Source organism: Paroedura picta, chromosome 4 (assembly GCF_049243985.1).
Source record: "Paroedura picta isolate Pp20150507F chromosome 4, Ppicta_v3.0, whole genome shotgun sequence".
NCBI lineage: Eukaryota > Metazoa > Chordata > Lepidosauria > Squamata > Gekkonidae > Paroedura > Paroedura picta.
Genome location: NC_135372.1, coordinates 12,457,190 through 12,471,433, shown reverse-complemented (window position 1 = coordinate 12,471,433; position 14,244 = coordinate 12,457,190). Strand labels below are relative to the sequence as shown.

The 14,244-nt window shown below is 48.6% G+C and overlaps 1 protein-coding gene across 5 annotated transcripts in view; it reads left to right on the top strand.

Moving 5' to 3' along the window:
• Window positions 1-12,692, top strand: part of SEMA6B (semaphorin 6B) — a 175,485-nt gene extending 162,793 nt beyond the window's left edge. For all 5 annotated transcript variants that reach the window (XM_077331949.1, XM_077331950.1, XM_077331952.1 and 2 more), the window contains 4 exons: window positions 1,798-1,938; window positions 5,208-5,285; window positions 6,796-6,854; window positions 9,582-12,692. In XM_077331949.1, the coding sequence (XP_077188064.1) occupies window positions 1,798-1,938; window positions 5,208-5,285; window positions 6,796-6,854; window positions 9,582-10,582 (1,279 nt within the window). In that variant the 3' untranslated portion in view covers window positions 10,583-12,692. The remainder of the gene's footprint in view (window positions 1-1,797; window positions 1,939-5,207; window positions 5,286-6,795; window positions 6,855-9,581) is intronic.
• Window positions 12,693-14,244: the final 1,552 nt, after the last annotated feature.

Here is a 14,244-nt window from a genome sequence, read left to right as displayed (position 1 = left end):
AAGCAGGGAGCCAGCTTGGGGTAGTGGTTAGGAGTGCGCAGTGGTCCCCAACCTTTTTATCACCTTTTTATCACCAGAGGTGAGCCAGCAGCGGAGTGGCAGGGCAGCCCCCAAGGCAGCAGCCGGGGAGGAGGACAAGGAGGAGCCGTGGCCCAGTACCGACCGATCTACGGACCGGTACCGGTCACCAGAACAGGGGTTGGGGACCACTGGGAGTGCAGACTTCTAATCTGGCAAGCCGGGTTTGATTTCCCACTCCCCACATGTAGTCAGCTGGGTGATCTTGGGCTCTCCACAGCACTGATAAAGCTGTTCTGACCAAGCAGGAATATCAGGGCCCTCTCAGCCTCACCTCCCTCGCAGGGAGTCTGTTGTGGGGAGGGGAAGGGGAAAGCGAATGTAAGCTGCTTTGAGCCTCCTTCGGGTAGGGAAAAGTGGCATATAAGAACCAACTCTTCTTCTTCTTCTTCTTCTTCTTCTTCTTCTTCTTCTTCTTCTTCTTCTTCTTCTTCTTCTTCTTCTTCTTCTTGAATGCATTGGCTTTCCCCCTCTCTTACATGTAGTATAATATTCCTCCCCCCTTTTCTCCCCCAGCTTTTCCTGTGTTTTCTAAGACTACTGTTTTTTAAAAAAAGGGAAAACTAAATTTAAAAAATGGGAGCACTCTGTGTAAAGGAAGGAAAAACCTGATGCCGTTTAAACGCCAAGACGGAGCCAAAGCTTAGTGTGGGAAATTCCCTAGTCTAGGAACGAACAATGGCTAGCCTGTCGGAGAAGTATCTTGGCTGTCAGCAGCCTCTCCAAACTGCATTAGGGTGCAGCTTTTTAAAAAATCCTCCCATTTTCACATTGAAAAATAAAATTGTTTCCACACATTAACAGTGTGCTAAGAGCCATATTGTCTCAGTCCACAGTGGCCCCAACAAATTACCTTGGCAATCTGACATAGCATCATAGAGTTGGAAGGGACTTCCAGGGTCAGGGGTATTCAACCTGTGGTCCTCCAGATGTCCATGGACTGCAATTCCCAGGAGTCCCTGCCAGCATTTTTAAGTATTTGAAAGGTTGTCACTTGGAGGAGGGCAGGATGCTGTTTCTGTTGGCTGCAGAGGAGAGGACACGCAGTAATGGGTTTAAACTGCAAGTACAACGATATAGGCTAGATATCAGGACAAAAAATTTCAAAGTCAGAGTAGTTCAGTAGTGGAATAGGCTGCCTAAGGAGGTGGTGAGCTCCCCCTCACTGGCAGTCTTCAAGCAAAGGTTGGTGGTAGAAAACAGCCACATGCTGGGGAAGCGTGTATAAATCAAGTGCTAAAACCAGACTTTGTGCATTCAGCAGGGGTCCCCATTGTGACACCCATGTGTACCAAGATGCCCAATGATACCTTTTCTGGTGCCCCCGAAATGTTTTTAGAAAGGGGTGGGTTCAACAGAGCCTTTGGATCTCTTATAGATATTGCCAGATGGGTGTTCCTTAGCTCATTCAATACATACGCACATGTATGCAAGGAGAAATATACCTTCCCTGGCATTTTTAGTTGCCTCCGCCTCCTGCAGCATCTGCTTTGTGGCTGGCTCCGCCCCCTGTTGCAGCCATTTTGTGATTGCACCCACCAACCGATGTCAGAATTCCAAGGGTGCAAGCTAGTTCAAAGAGCTTGGGGACCCCTGGAAAGCAGGAGGCAAACGCGGGGGGGGGGGAGGGCACTGCGAGAACATAGGAAAGCATAATCCAATAGCATGGCGATTACCTGCTCGTCCCTAACCCCTTACTCTCTAAATTCTCCACTTCAGGTGCGGCAAGGACAGCGTGGATGAGAGGAGGCTTCTGGGCATGGAGCTTGATAAAGCCACTGGATCGTTGCTGCTGGCATTCCCACCTTGCGTGGTGCGGGCCCCCGTGGCGAGATGCCACCAGCACTTGGGGTGCATGAAGTGAGTCCTGCATTTCTGTCCGGCTGAGTTTGGCCTTGGACAGGCGGTGTTCGTCCCGCTTCTTGGTGGGGAAATAACCAGACTCTGGATGTGACCCGTTCTTAACAGGGTACAAAGGTTACAGCAGTTCCCCAGTTTCAGAGATAGACTACCTCTGTGCAGAGAGGTTCTCTTGAGCTCACGCCTATCCTCTGTTAATTTACTCTGGTTCCTTGACGGGGAGGGGGAACACATCCAATCTGCTCTGTGCTTTCAAAGTGGATTACTCATGTGATTAATAATATTAAGAATTGCAGGATAATGCCTTCGGGGGGAAAAACACCAGTGGAGTCTTCCGCCCTTGAATGTTTTGCCTGCGTGTTCTGTGAGGCTGAGTTTTGGGGACAGAGCGAGGTGTGTTTGTGCGTGTGGTGCGAGCAAATTCACATCAAAGGCTGCGGGCGATCCCTCCGCAAGCTGATATTAAGACCATTTGTCACCCGCCACGGGGGGGGCGCTGCCCCCGCTGCCGCCCTGGCGACACCTCCTTGCCTAATTGCCACAGACGAAGAGTCAATTATTCACAACTTCTGGGCTTAATACCTGCCCTCACCCCAGGAGGGATGGGCAGCAAAATATAAAACGCCATTGCAGCACAAAGCGAGATTTTCACGGAACGAAAGGTCACAGCCGGGAGGGCGGAGAGAGATGGTAACAGCCAATGGATCATCGGAACAAGATGCGGAAAGCAGAGCGTGTTGGTTTTCAATGTCTCCCTCCGGGGTGCTTTTACGGACGCTTGCTTGTGGGAGGGTAAAGGATTAAGACGGGGATCCGCACTGGAGATCTGTGCCAGTGGGTGAGAATAGGACCGCTCAGAGAAAACCGAGTTGGCCACAACTGTTGATAAAGAAGTCTGCACTCCTAACCATTACACCAGTGTGGAAACTATTTGTATAAGTGCATCTTGCGCACCTGTTCAGTTTGCGCACATCTTTTCCTCCTCTCTTCTTGGTGTAGTGGTTAAGACTGTGGACTTCTAATCTGGCAAGCCGGGTTTGATTCTGCGCTCCCCGACATGCAACCAGCTGGGTGACCTTGGGTTCACCACAGCACTGATAAAGCTGTTCTGACTGAGCAGTGGTATCAGGACTCTTTCAGCCCACCTCACAGGATGTCTGTTGTGGGGAGAAGAAAAGGAAGGTGAATGTAAGCCGTTTTGAGACCCCTTCTAGTAGAGAAAAGTGGCAGATAAGAACCAACTCTTCTTCTTCTTTGGCTGTGCACATCTGCATTGATCCTTCAGAGGATCAGCCTTCCATCCTTCCAAGGTCGGTAAAATGAGTACCCAGCATGCTGGGGGGTAAATGGTAATGACTGGGGAAGGCACTGGCAAACCACCCCATATTGAGTCTGCCATGAGAACGCTACGTCACCCCAAAGGTCAGGCATGACCTGGTGCTTGCACAGGGGATACCTTTACCTTTATCTGCATTGATAAAACTCCACCCCAAAAGCAATCTTGGTGTGACTTTCTAGTTAGGCTGTATTCAAGGCAGAGTCAGATTCAGTGTAGAGCCATGAAAAATTGCCGTACGCTCTGCATGTTTACTATGATGCTGAAGCAGTCAGGGCAAGATGATGGGATTTAAGGGAATCCAGTTTCCTAAAATCCACCTCTTCACTTTTTCTTAAAATAGTTTCTAGTCTCTTAATAACGAGCATGGGCTGAAATGAGGGTGGGTCAGTTAGATGCCTAGTGAGCTTGTGATTTTCCTTAATTGCGTAATAATTAGATGTATTACCTAACAAAAGGTATTTCCCAGAATTGGTTGTGGATTTGGGTTTTGGACCTACAGGGCTGCAAATAACTTCTTTCCAAATAAGGGCGACCTTGATTACAAGGGGCATGTCCTAGTTCAGGTTGTCCAAACTGTGCCTCTCCAGATGTCCATGGACTTCAGTTCTCAGGAACAACTGCCAGCAACTGGATGGACATCTAGAAAGCCACAGTATGGCCGCTCCATCCTAGTTTTTTAGCCATAACTTTCCACATAAGGATCCCTGAGAATTGTCGTTCACTCTTCCCTTGGCTTCTGGTTTCCCCAGTCAAACTCCTTTTCTTTGTTGTGGTCTTTTCCTTTAAAAATAAACCAACAAACCGCTTTTTCCTGCTTAACAAATGAAAATGTCCTTTTGAATAAGAGCCAGGCAACACTGAGAGGGGTGGTCTTCTGAATAACATTTCAAAGTGTGGGTCTCATATGACACAACTTTCTATACAATACATATAAGAATCATAGAATCATAGAATTGGAAGAGACCTCCTGGGTCATCTAGTCCAACCCCCTGCACTATGCAGGATACTCGCAACTCTATCACTCATATACTGTAACCTGCCACACCCTTAAGCCTCCACAGAGTCAGCCTCTCTGTCAGATGGCTATCCAGCCTCTGTTTAAAAATTTCCAAAGATGGAGAATGCACCACCTCCCGAGGAAGCCTGTTCCTCTGAGAAACCACTCTGGCAGGAACTTCTTCCTGATGTTTCAATAGAATTTCTTTTGAATTAATTTCACCCCTTTGGTTCTGGTCCGTCCCTCTGGGGCAAGAGAGAACAACTCTGCTCCATCCTCTATATGGCAGCCTTTTAAATACTTGAAGATGGTTCTCAGATCCCCTCTCAGTCGTCTCCTCTCCAGGCTAAACAGACCAAGCTCCCCCAACCTTTCTTCATATGTCTTGGTCTCCAAACCCCTCACCATCTTTGTTGCCCTCCTCTGGACACGCTCCAGTTTGCCTACATCCCTCTTCAATTCGGGTGCCCAAAACTGAACACAGGACTCCAAGTGATGCTGAACCAAAGCAGAGTAAAATGGTACCATCACCTCTCATGATCTGGACTCGATACTCCGTTTGATACAACCCAAAATCCCATTGGAGCGTCACCTTGTAGATTTCTTTACCACCCAGCAAGCCCCAATGTTATTTTAGTGTATAATTGCATTTTTAATTATTTGACCACTGAGGAAGACCCTTAGGGTCGAAAGCATCTCGCCTAACTTCCTCATGTGTTCCATGAGTTATTGTTGATTGTATTATACAGCATATAATGGAGATTTTATTAAGGTTTTTATTTTATTTTTATTATATTATGTGCACCTGTTTAGAATAAATATTTGTATCTTAAATATAACTTTTTCCCCTGCAGCTCATCCTTTAGCTTCCTATGTGGCCTTTCCCTTTGCCCCAGTTTTTCTAACTCTCCTTCCTTCTTTTCTGCCCCTTAGGAATTGTTTGGGGAGCCGTGACCCCTACTGTGGCTGGACCCCGGAAGGCTCCTGTGTTTTTGTAGACTCAAGCACCAGGTACTTGTCGGCAAACGTGCCTCTGTGATCCTTTGGGTGGGGAGTGGAGGGGAGTGGAATGCTATGGCATGGAAGGAATCAGTTCAACTTATGGGTTGAGTGTGAGAATAAATTAACATGCAACATAATGAAAATGGTTAACAGGTTCCAGAGATACATAGGAAAAAGCAGCAATTTGGATTTGTTTGCATGCACTTCAGACTGAATTGCATGGGAAACATTTGGCCACAATAAAAATGTAAATGTCATCATTAAGAGAATAATGGGCAAATAGATAGTCAATTGCTAGCTGCAGTTAGCTGAGGTCTTACCCTTTGGCCTGCTGCTTGTCCCCCGTCCCCCCGTCCCCCCCCAAAAAAGCATGGAAGCAGCCATTCATTTCTGTTTATCTCTCGAACCTGCTAATCACTTTCATTATGCTGCAAGTGAATTTATTCTCACCCTTTACCTGTAAGTTTGAACTGACTTCCGTTCCATGACATTGTATCCGCGGAAGTGTGCGTTCACGAAAAAGCTCATACCTCGAATCAACCATAGTTGGTCTTAAAGATGCCACTGGACTCTAAATTTGTTCTGCTGCTTCAGACCAACATGGCTGCTCACTTGGATCTATCTACTCAAGGCTTTCTCCAGGGGTTTCTTGACAGCCTTGGAAGGGTTTCTCAAATGGGTGGGAGATAATGTTTAATATATTTTTAAAATTTGTTAAGCATTTACCAGGTGATATGAACATATATGGTTATGACAACCTCCTCCCCCCCCCCCTTCCACAATGGCCAATGATGGACCTGGAAGGAATGGCAAGGGGAGGGGCTCAGGTGGGCGTGTCCAGAGCTATGCTGCCTAACCATGATGGTGTCCCTTCTGGGGTTTCTTGAAGCCTCTAGAATGTTTCAGGGGTTTCTCAACAGTAAAAAAGTTGAGCAAGGCTGGCCTACCCCAGTATTGTCCCCTCTCCCTAGCTTCAGAGTTAGACCTTAAGAAACCCCGGCTCTTTTTCATTTAGCTTCCAAGACCAGAGAAGTCACAGGCTGGCCTGGACGATCTCTCACAACAAGTCAAAACAGCTGATTGGTCCCTGTATTGACACCCCCAAACCAGCCTAAGTCTTTGCCGATCCCGACTACCTGTAACTGGATATGCCAGGACCTGAACCTTGTGTAGTTGAACCGTTGATTCCTCAAATAGTAAAAACCGAAATACGGAATGTCCATAAATTCTCAAATCAATTCCAAAATTCAAGTGTTTGTTCATTTCTATAATTATAAGCCTCTTCGGGGTCCCAGGTATTGGATTCACCCGTTTTCCTGAAACCTTCTTCAATGATAGCTCCTCTGTTCTCAGTTTGGAGATTAATGATTTTGGAAAATACAGGTAGAGGGTATCATACAGGCTCATGCTCTGTTGTAATGGGGTTGTTCTACTGAGCAATCCGGCTCACCGAATCCGTTCCTTTCTCTGACACCGGCCCCCTCTCGCCCTCTCTTTTTCTCTCTCGGTCTGCCTGCAGGGTCACATTTGATCAAGACATTGCAGGTGGGAAGACCTCTCACCTCGGCGATTGTGAAGGTGGGTGTTTCTCTGCCGACGTTGGCTGTGTAGCAAAGAGCCCTCTTTCTAGTGGAACATCCCCATGGGCAAGGAGGGGGAATGCCATTGGTGGATGCCATAGGTGCTGCAACCGTGCATCTATGGAGGTTGCACTGTTGTTCTGCTGTGGCAATAATTTGCCCCTGGGTTGGCTTGTCCCCACAGGGTAGCCCAGTTGCGAATGAATGTTGTGGTGCAACACAGTGATGGAGAACAGCTTCATTTAAGTCCATGAGCCCCTTAGAGAGGAACAAGATTTCCAAGGAAGGAGCTTTTGGGCATCAAATCCGGGCTTTCTCAACCAGGGTTTCGTGAATCCCTGGGTTTTCTTGATGGCCCTGGAAGGGTTTCCCAAAGGGGTGGGAGTTAAAATTAAATTTTTTAATATATTTTTTAATCGGTTAAACATTTATTAGGTGGTATGACCATACATGGTCATATTAACCCCCCCACTCTTCCCTCCCAAAATGGCCAATGGTGGGCCTGGAGGGGGTGGGAAGGGGAGGGGCCCCGGGGGGGCGTGTCCACAGCTCTGCTTCCCAACCATATTCTGCACGATTGTGCCACTTCTGGGGTTTCTCGAAGCCTAAAGAAGGTTTCAGAGGTTTTTCAACCGTTAAAAAGTTGAGAAAGGCTGGTCAAAGCTGTCTTCATCAGATACTTTGACTGGTTTCACTCAGACTGTTTATGCCCTGTGAACTTCACTGCTCCAGCTCCCGTGCAGGAGCACAAATTGGGGGCAGATGAGGTGCAACAGGCCAAATGCTCCCCCGTGTGGGTTCAGGAAGAAGTGGGACAACCTGCCACAACTGAAACTCCAGCCTGCAGCCCGGCATGAAACCTTCAGTGCATAAACGGTCTCAGAGAGCAGTCAGATAGCTTTAACTCTTGAAAGTTCATACCCCTAAAATATCACCGGTCTCAGAGGTGCTACTGGATTCGGATCTAGCTCTTCTACTGCAGATCCACACAGACCCCCTCTGAAACTACCCAGTGGGGTGTGGATGCAGCCAGGGCTGCCGAAGGATGGGTGACCAGGTCCCATGGACTCTGATCTTGGATATCTACCCTGTGGTCATATCCAATGTCTTATATTTTTCTGAATGACAGCACCAGAGTTGTTGAAATTCAGCTGAAATTAGTACGGAAGCCAGCATGGTGTGATGGTTAAAGAAGAGTGGCTTCTTACCCAGAGAGCTGGGTTTGATTCCCTAATCCTCCTCCACATGCAGCCAGCTAGCTGACCTTGGGTTAGTCACAATTTCTGCTAGAGCTGTTCTCATAGAGCAGTTCTGTCAGAGCTGTCTTAGCCCACCTACCTCACAGGGAGAGGAAGGGAAGACAATCGTAAGTCACTTTAAGACTCCTTCAGATCGTGAAAAGGTGGGTATAAAAACCAACCCTTTTTCTTTAGAATCCTTCTTTTCACTCCTGTATTTTAAAATAAGATAAGATAGGATGGATGGATGGATGGATGGATGGATGGATGGATGGATGGATAGACGGACAGACAGGCTCACAGGCGCACAGGCGGACAGACTAGATAGATAGATAGATAGATGAATGGATGGATGGATGGATGGATGGATGGATGGATGGATGGATGGATGGATGGATGGATGGATGGATGGATGGATGGATGGATGGATGGATGGATGGATGGATGGATGGATAGATAGATAGATAGATAGATAGATAGATAGATAGATAGATAGATAGATAGATAGATAGATAGATAGATAGATAGATAGATAGATAGATAGATAGATAGATAGATAGATAGATAGATAGATAGATAGATAGATAGATAGATAGATAGATAGATAGATAGATAGATAGATAGATAGATAGATAGATAAATAGATAAAATAGATAAAATAGATAACTTGAATCCCTGATTCTGTAAGTTTTTTAAAAATAAGTTTGAGTTGCTGATGTTACTGAGGGCTGTTTTACTGAGATTTTTACTGAGAATTTATTGGTATTTTATTGATGGTTTAAATAGGTCTGATGATTCTTGTAGCTGAGTCAGGCAAGGAATTTGGAGAAGCAGGAGTGTGGAGGGCATGTTCTGAATAAATAACAGGGCTGCAGACAAACCAGAAGCTTTGGGACACTTGATCTGGGTGGTGCCTCGGATTTGGTGAGAACAAAAAAGAAACAGAAACAGCCATGGGCTGAGGTTGCTGTGCAAGGCATGAGACTCAGACAAGGGTAGCCCGAGCTGCCATATTGTCACTGGAGGTAGAGCAGCCCAGATGGCTCCCTTTGCGTGGTCAAAGGGCAGGCAGAGAGACAGAATCATGGTGACTGAAGCGAGCTTCCATCTAAAGAAGCAGTCAACTTCCGAATCCCAGTGCCAGGAGGCAACATCAGGGGGATGCCTCAGCCATTGTGCCCTGTTGTTGGGCCTCCAGAGGAACTGGCTGGCCACTGTGTGAGATGGGATGCTGGACTAGATGGACCACTGGCCTGATCCAGCAGGGCTTTTCTGATCTTCTTATGAAGGCCTCAGCCACTGTGCTCTGTTGTTGGGCCTCCAGAGGAACTGGCTGGCCGCTGTGTGAGAGGATGCTGGACTACATGGACCACTGGCCTGATTCAGAGGGGCTCTTCTTATGTCTAGCTGGTATATCAAACTGCTTATTGTTAGCCAACAAGGCTGTGTTCTAATTCCTCTTCTCGTTCTCCCCCCCCCCCCCCCAGGGCTGGTGACTGAAAGCTTTGTGGACGAACCGGACGGGCTGGTGTCAGTGAACCTCCTGGTAATCTCCTCAGTAGCGGCCTTCGTTATCGGGGCCGTGATCTCGGGATTCAGTGTGTGCTGGTTTATCGGTCACCGCGACCGGAAGGAGATGGCCCGGCGCAAAGACAAGGAGAACATCCTGTCCCACAGCGAGTCCGTGGTGAGCGTCAGCCGGCTGGGCGAGCGGCACACCCGGGGCCCCGGCGGGCAGCCCGAGAACTTGCTAGCGCCGCTCATGCAGAACGGGTGGCCCAAGGGGCTCATCAAGGTTAGCCAACATGACCTGGATTCAGGGGTCCTCCCCACGCCGGAGCAGACGCCGTTGCAGCAGAAACGGTGCCCAAAGCCCTGCAGCTGGGAGTACAGCCACAACCTCATCAACGCTTCCCTGCGGGGCGGAGACCCCCCGTCCTCGGTCATCCTCCTCCATGCTGGCCACACTCCAGTGCCCCCCCACCACTTGTCCTCTGGCCACGTCATCCCCATCTCCTGCCACTCCATGCTGATGGACCAGGAGCTGGAGAGCGAAGCCGGAGACCTCTCGCTGGACATGCGCTATCTACCGGTGAGCGGCGGAGAAGGACCCCGGGGAGTCCAGCAACAGCTGCAGCAAGCGCCGACTTCACACCGGCCCAGCGGGACACGGAGCTCCTATGGTGGCGAAATGCCCATCACGCCACACGACAGCCCCGACCGGCGGAGGGTAGTGTCTGCCCCAAGTGGGGAGACGGGGGATTCCACTCAGTGGAACCCCGACAAGCTGAACTCCAATAGTAACAATGCAGCCAGCAAGGCGAACGCACATCTCAAACGCACCCATACTTTCAACAATGGGGAAGGCCAGGTGGCTTACACCCGGGCGCAGAGGGCGCCCACGGTAGGCTCTCAGCACACCCTCACGGACTTCAGCCGCCTCCTGAAATATGGTGGCATCGAGCGGACTGCCTCCTCTGTCAAGTAGGAAGCCAACCGGGAGGCGTGGTCTGGCTTGGTAACCTCCCTCCTCATGGAAGGGGCGGGGTTTCATGACAGGAAGGAGGAGGGGCAGAGCAGGAAAGCGGGGGGGGAAAAAACCGAGAGACCCTGGATCCCACTTTGAAAAGGACAGTGGGAGGAGGAGATCTGGACCCTCCTTCTTCCTGGCATGCGGATTGTTGGGGAGGGGGGTCGCCAGAGAGGCAAAAGGGGGGGGACCTCTAGTGTGTGTGTGTGTTTGGGGTTCTCTGTCCTGGCGCTTCCTCGTTGGACTCTTCCTGGCCTTTGCGATGCTCCTCCTTCTTTTAGAGGGTCTCTGGGTGGGGGGAGCTGCAGGAATGGCTGTCCCTCCTCCTCCTGCCAACTCGTCGAGAATCAAAGATTACGGGACAGGATTTTGGCTATGATTGTGAACCAATAGCAAAAACAGAAACAGAAAGAAATTGGTTGTTAGAAAGGTTTTGGAAAGACTGCACATAAGATTTGGAAAGGATTCAGGGTTGACAACCTACTGGGCTTTCCCCCCCCCCCTCTTTTCTTTGTACTGTAACAGCTGGTACTTGAGGGGTGGTCTCAAGTGGTGGAAGGGGTTTTTCCATCCCTGACCCCAGAAAATGTCCTCCATCTTGTTTGTATGATTCTGGCGTTTTGCATCCTCAAACCTCCTGCCCTTTTGCACACGCAAAAATCCCAGACTGCTCAGGCAAAATCGGAATCAGCAGGGCTCACCAGCCGAGCAAAAACACCCTTTCACAGGAATGGGTCCACGGGAGAAATCTTTCCTGGCAGAGTAGATGAAAAGCTCTCTGTTTCCTCAAGGTGCTCAGAGCAGGGCAAGGGGACAGCTGCAGTTTCTGTCCCTCCCAGATAACATTTAAACCAGCTGGAAGTGATCCACTTTTCTGCAAAGGCTCCTGGGAAATCACGCCCCCTACAGATTCCTTGGAGAAGTTTAGTTCCTAGGTTTGGTTTAAAAACAAAGCAGCAGCTTCAAACAGGTTTGAATGGGTAGTGCTGACACGGAGGGGTCTTTCGGTATAGGCTTTCCTTTAAGAAAGTACGGGCAACCTCTGAACTGTAAATGGCGCAGGGGACCCATTTGCCTTTGGCTCTTTTCCCTGTGGCTTGGACCTTTTGCGTTTATGGCACTTCATCGCCATTCTTGGAAGGAGTAGGGAATAACTTGGGCACACCAGAAGCAGACCGGTAGCAGGGATGGGCAGAGTTGAGATTAAAACATGGCAGCTTTTCTGAACTGGAGTTCAGTCCGCCCTGTCTATGGAGCCGCAGAAATCATCTGCCCAGATAAATTATCTGCTCCTACAGTTAAGAGGAATGTTCCTCAAACCTCTGGCCTTGAAAGTTATAGGGTCCTCCCCGCTCAATATTGTTGAAACATTTCAGCCAAAACAGTTTGCTTTCTGAGCATGGAGGTTACCTCATGCGTTTCTGTATGAGTCACTTTGCACAGGTGTGCCTTTTGAATGGAAGAAGGCAACCCCAGACTCATGCAGAGATGCAACAGTGTCATGTACTCACCGACTCCTCATTGAACCAGTCTTGGCTGAGCAGCAGGAGGTAGTTTAATGAAAGAGTGAGGTGGATTATATGAGGCTTCTTGTTGAAACTGATGAGCTAGCTACACACAGGTCAATATATTTCCCAATCATCCCACCCACTGCCGCCCGTGACCCTCTAACATGCCTTGATTTAGGAAAGGTGGGTTTCCTGCTTTCCAAAGAGACCCACGGCACACATAACACTCAGGTGTGATTTTCACCACCAGTTGGTCAAACAAATGACAGTAGATGAGTTTCTGGATCTGGGACGACGGAATGATCCAAACACAGGGATACATCTAAATAACCCCACCCTCCTAGGAAGGCTGGTTGCGGCCAGAACAAGTATTCACAGAGAGACACAACAGCCATGAGGTCTGCTGCCACTCTGTATCAGACTGGCTGAAGTATTCCACAATTGCTACCTAGTGATTCTCCTGCAGTAGGAGCTGACAGGGAGGAAGAAAAGACAGGGCCAGGAGTTTTGCAGAGACACAGCAGGGAATTTCTGTGGATGGCTGACTGGGAACGACAGGAGACTTTAAATTATTCCAATCCCTTTTGGGCAAAGAGTACCGTGTGGGGATTTTGGATCTGTGGTCATCAACATCAGTGTTGTTGGTCCGCATGGAGAGTTCCAAAATTATTTTGTTGGCTGGTTGGAAAGGCCAAGGTCTTGCCTGCGTTTATATTCCGAAAAACTCCCAAGACCCAGCCCGAAATTGAACTCAGATTGAACCATGTATGACCGCTGAATGGCTTTGTAGGTCCAAAATGTTACAATGCACATCCTACCCAAGAAACAGATCTATACATTATCTCGACTGTCTTATTTCTCAGCAACAATAATGCAAGTCATTAAAGAAAGACTCCACATATTGTATTAGGGGAATTAAATGGTTTATTTCCGTTACAAATGCCTATTCGTTTTCCAGCAGGTTCGGTATCAATCGCTTCTCCCAGAGCATTCTGGGAAGTGTAGCTTGCCATAGTTCGTTGCAAGGCCAGAAACACATTTTTCCCAAAGGAAGGTTTGCAAAAGGCCCCTTATTCTAAACCTCCTCTCTACCATAAGATGCCTTTAAGCCGTTTCACAATCCCGCAGACCCTCTGCTTGTGATCTCGAAGCAGTGAGCTCCCTGACTGATCCTGCAGTGTTGTTATGATTACAGGCATCTGAGTCGGGATGAGAAAAATTCAAAAATGAAATTTCCTGGACCAAGCTAAAAGACCATTACACAGGGAGCGAGCTTTTGAGTCCCACTAAACTCTTTCTTGGTCTAGACCAGGGGTAGTCAAACTGCGGCCCTCCAGATGTCCATGGACTACAATTCCCAGGAGCCCCTGCCAGCATTCTCTGGCAGGGGCTCCTGGGAATTGTAGTCCATGGACATCTGGAGGGCCGCAGTTTGACTACCCCTGGTCTAGACATTCTGAACAAAAAGAGGGAGAAAGATGCTTCACGGCATGATAGAGAAGTCCCCAGCCTGCATTCCGAGGAGTCTGAAAGCTGTGTTGTCCCCTCTTTTTCCTTGCAAGGCTAGCTTTCTGCTTGCAGGGAGTTCTCCACAGTAAGGGATAATCCAAAATGTACTCATTCACCTGCAGTCTCTAATGGTACAGTCCAGTCTGTCCCCCTCTATGTTCTGAAACTCCCACATACACACACACACACACTGTATGTGTGAACCAGGCCTGAATTGGGTGTACCACAGGGGTCAAGATGCATCAAAGATGCAACACAGTGGCCACCAGTTTCCCCTAAAACGGCCTGTTGAGACTATAAAAGCCAGTCGCATGTTGGGTGTCAATTCTGTTCAGACATAGGCACTGAATAGAAGCAATCAGACCATCGGAAAGTGGTCCATGCAGCACTGGTAACATTTTCTCGAGGGCCTTTGAGGCATAGGTACAATTGCCAATGCCATCTTGGGAACCTCTTGGAGATTTGGGGACAACTGCTCGGAAAGAGCAGAGCATGGAGAGATGTGATGTCACTTTAGGACTTACCTTTCTCACAGTGTGAGATCCTTTGCGGTTTGTGCTGCAACGGATTGAACTGGGTAGCCATGTTGGCCTGTAGCGGCCA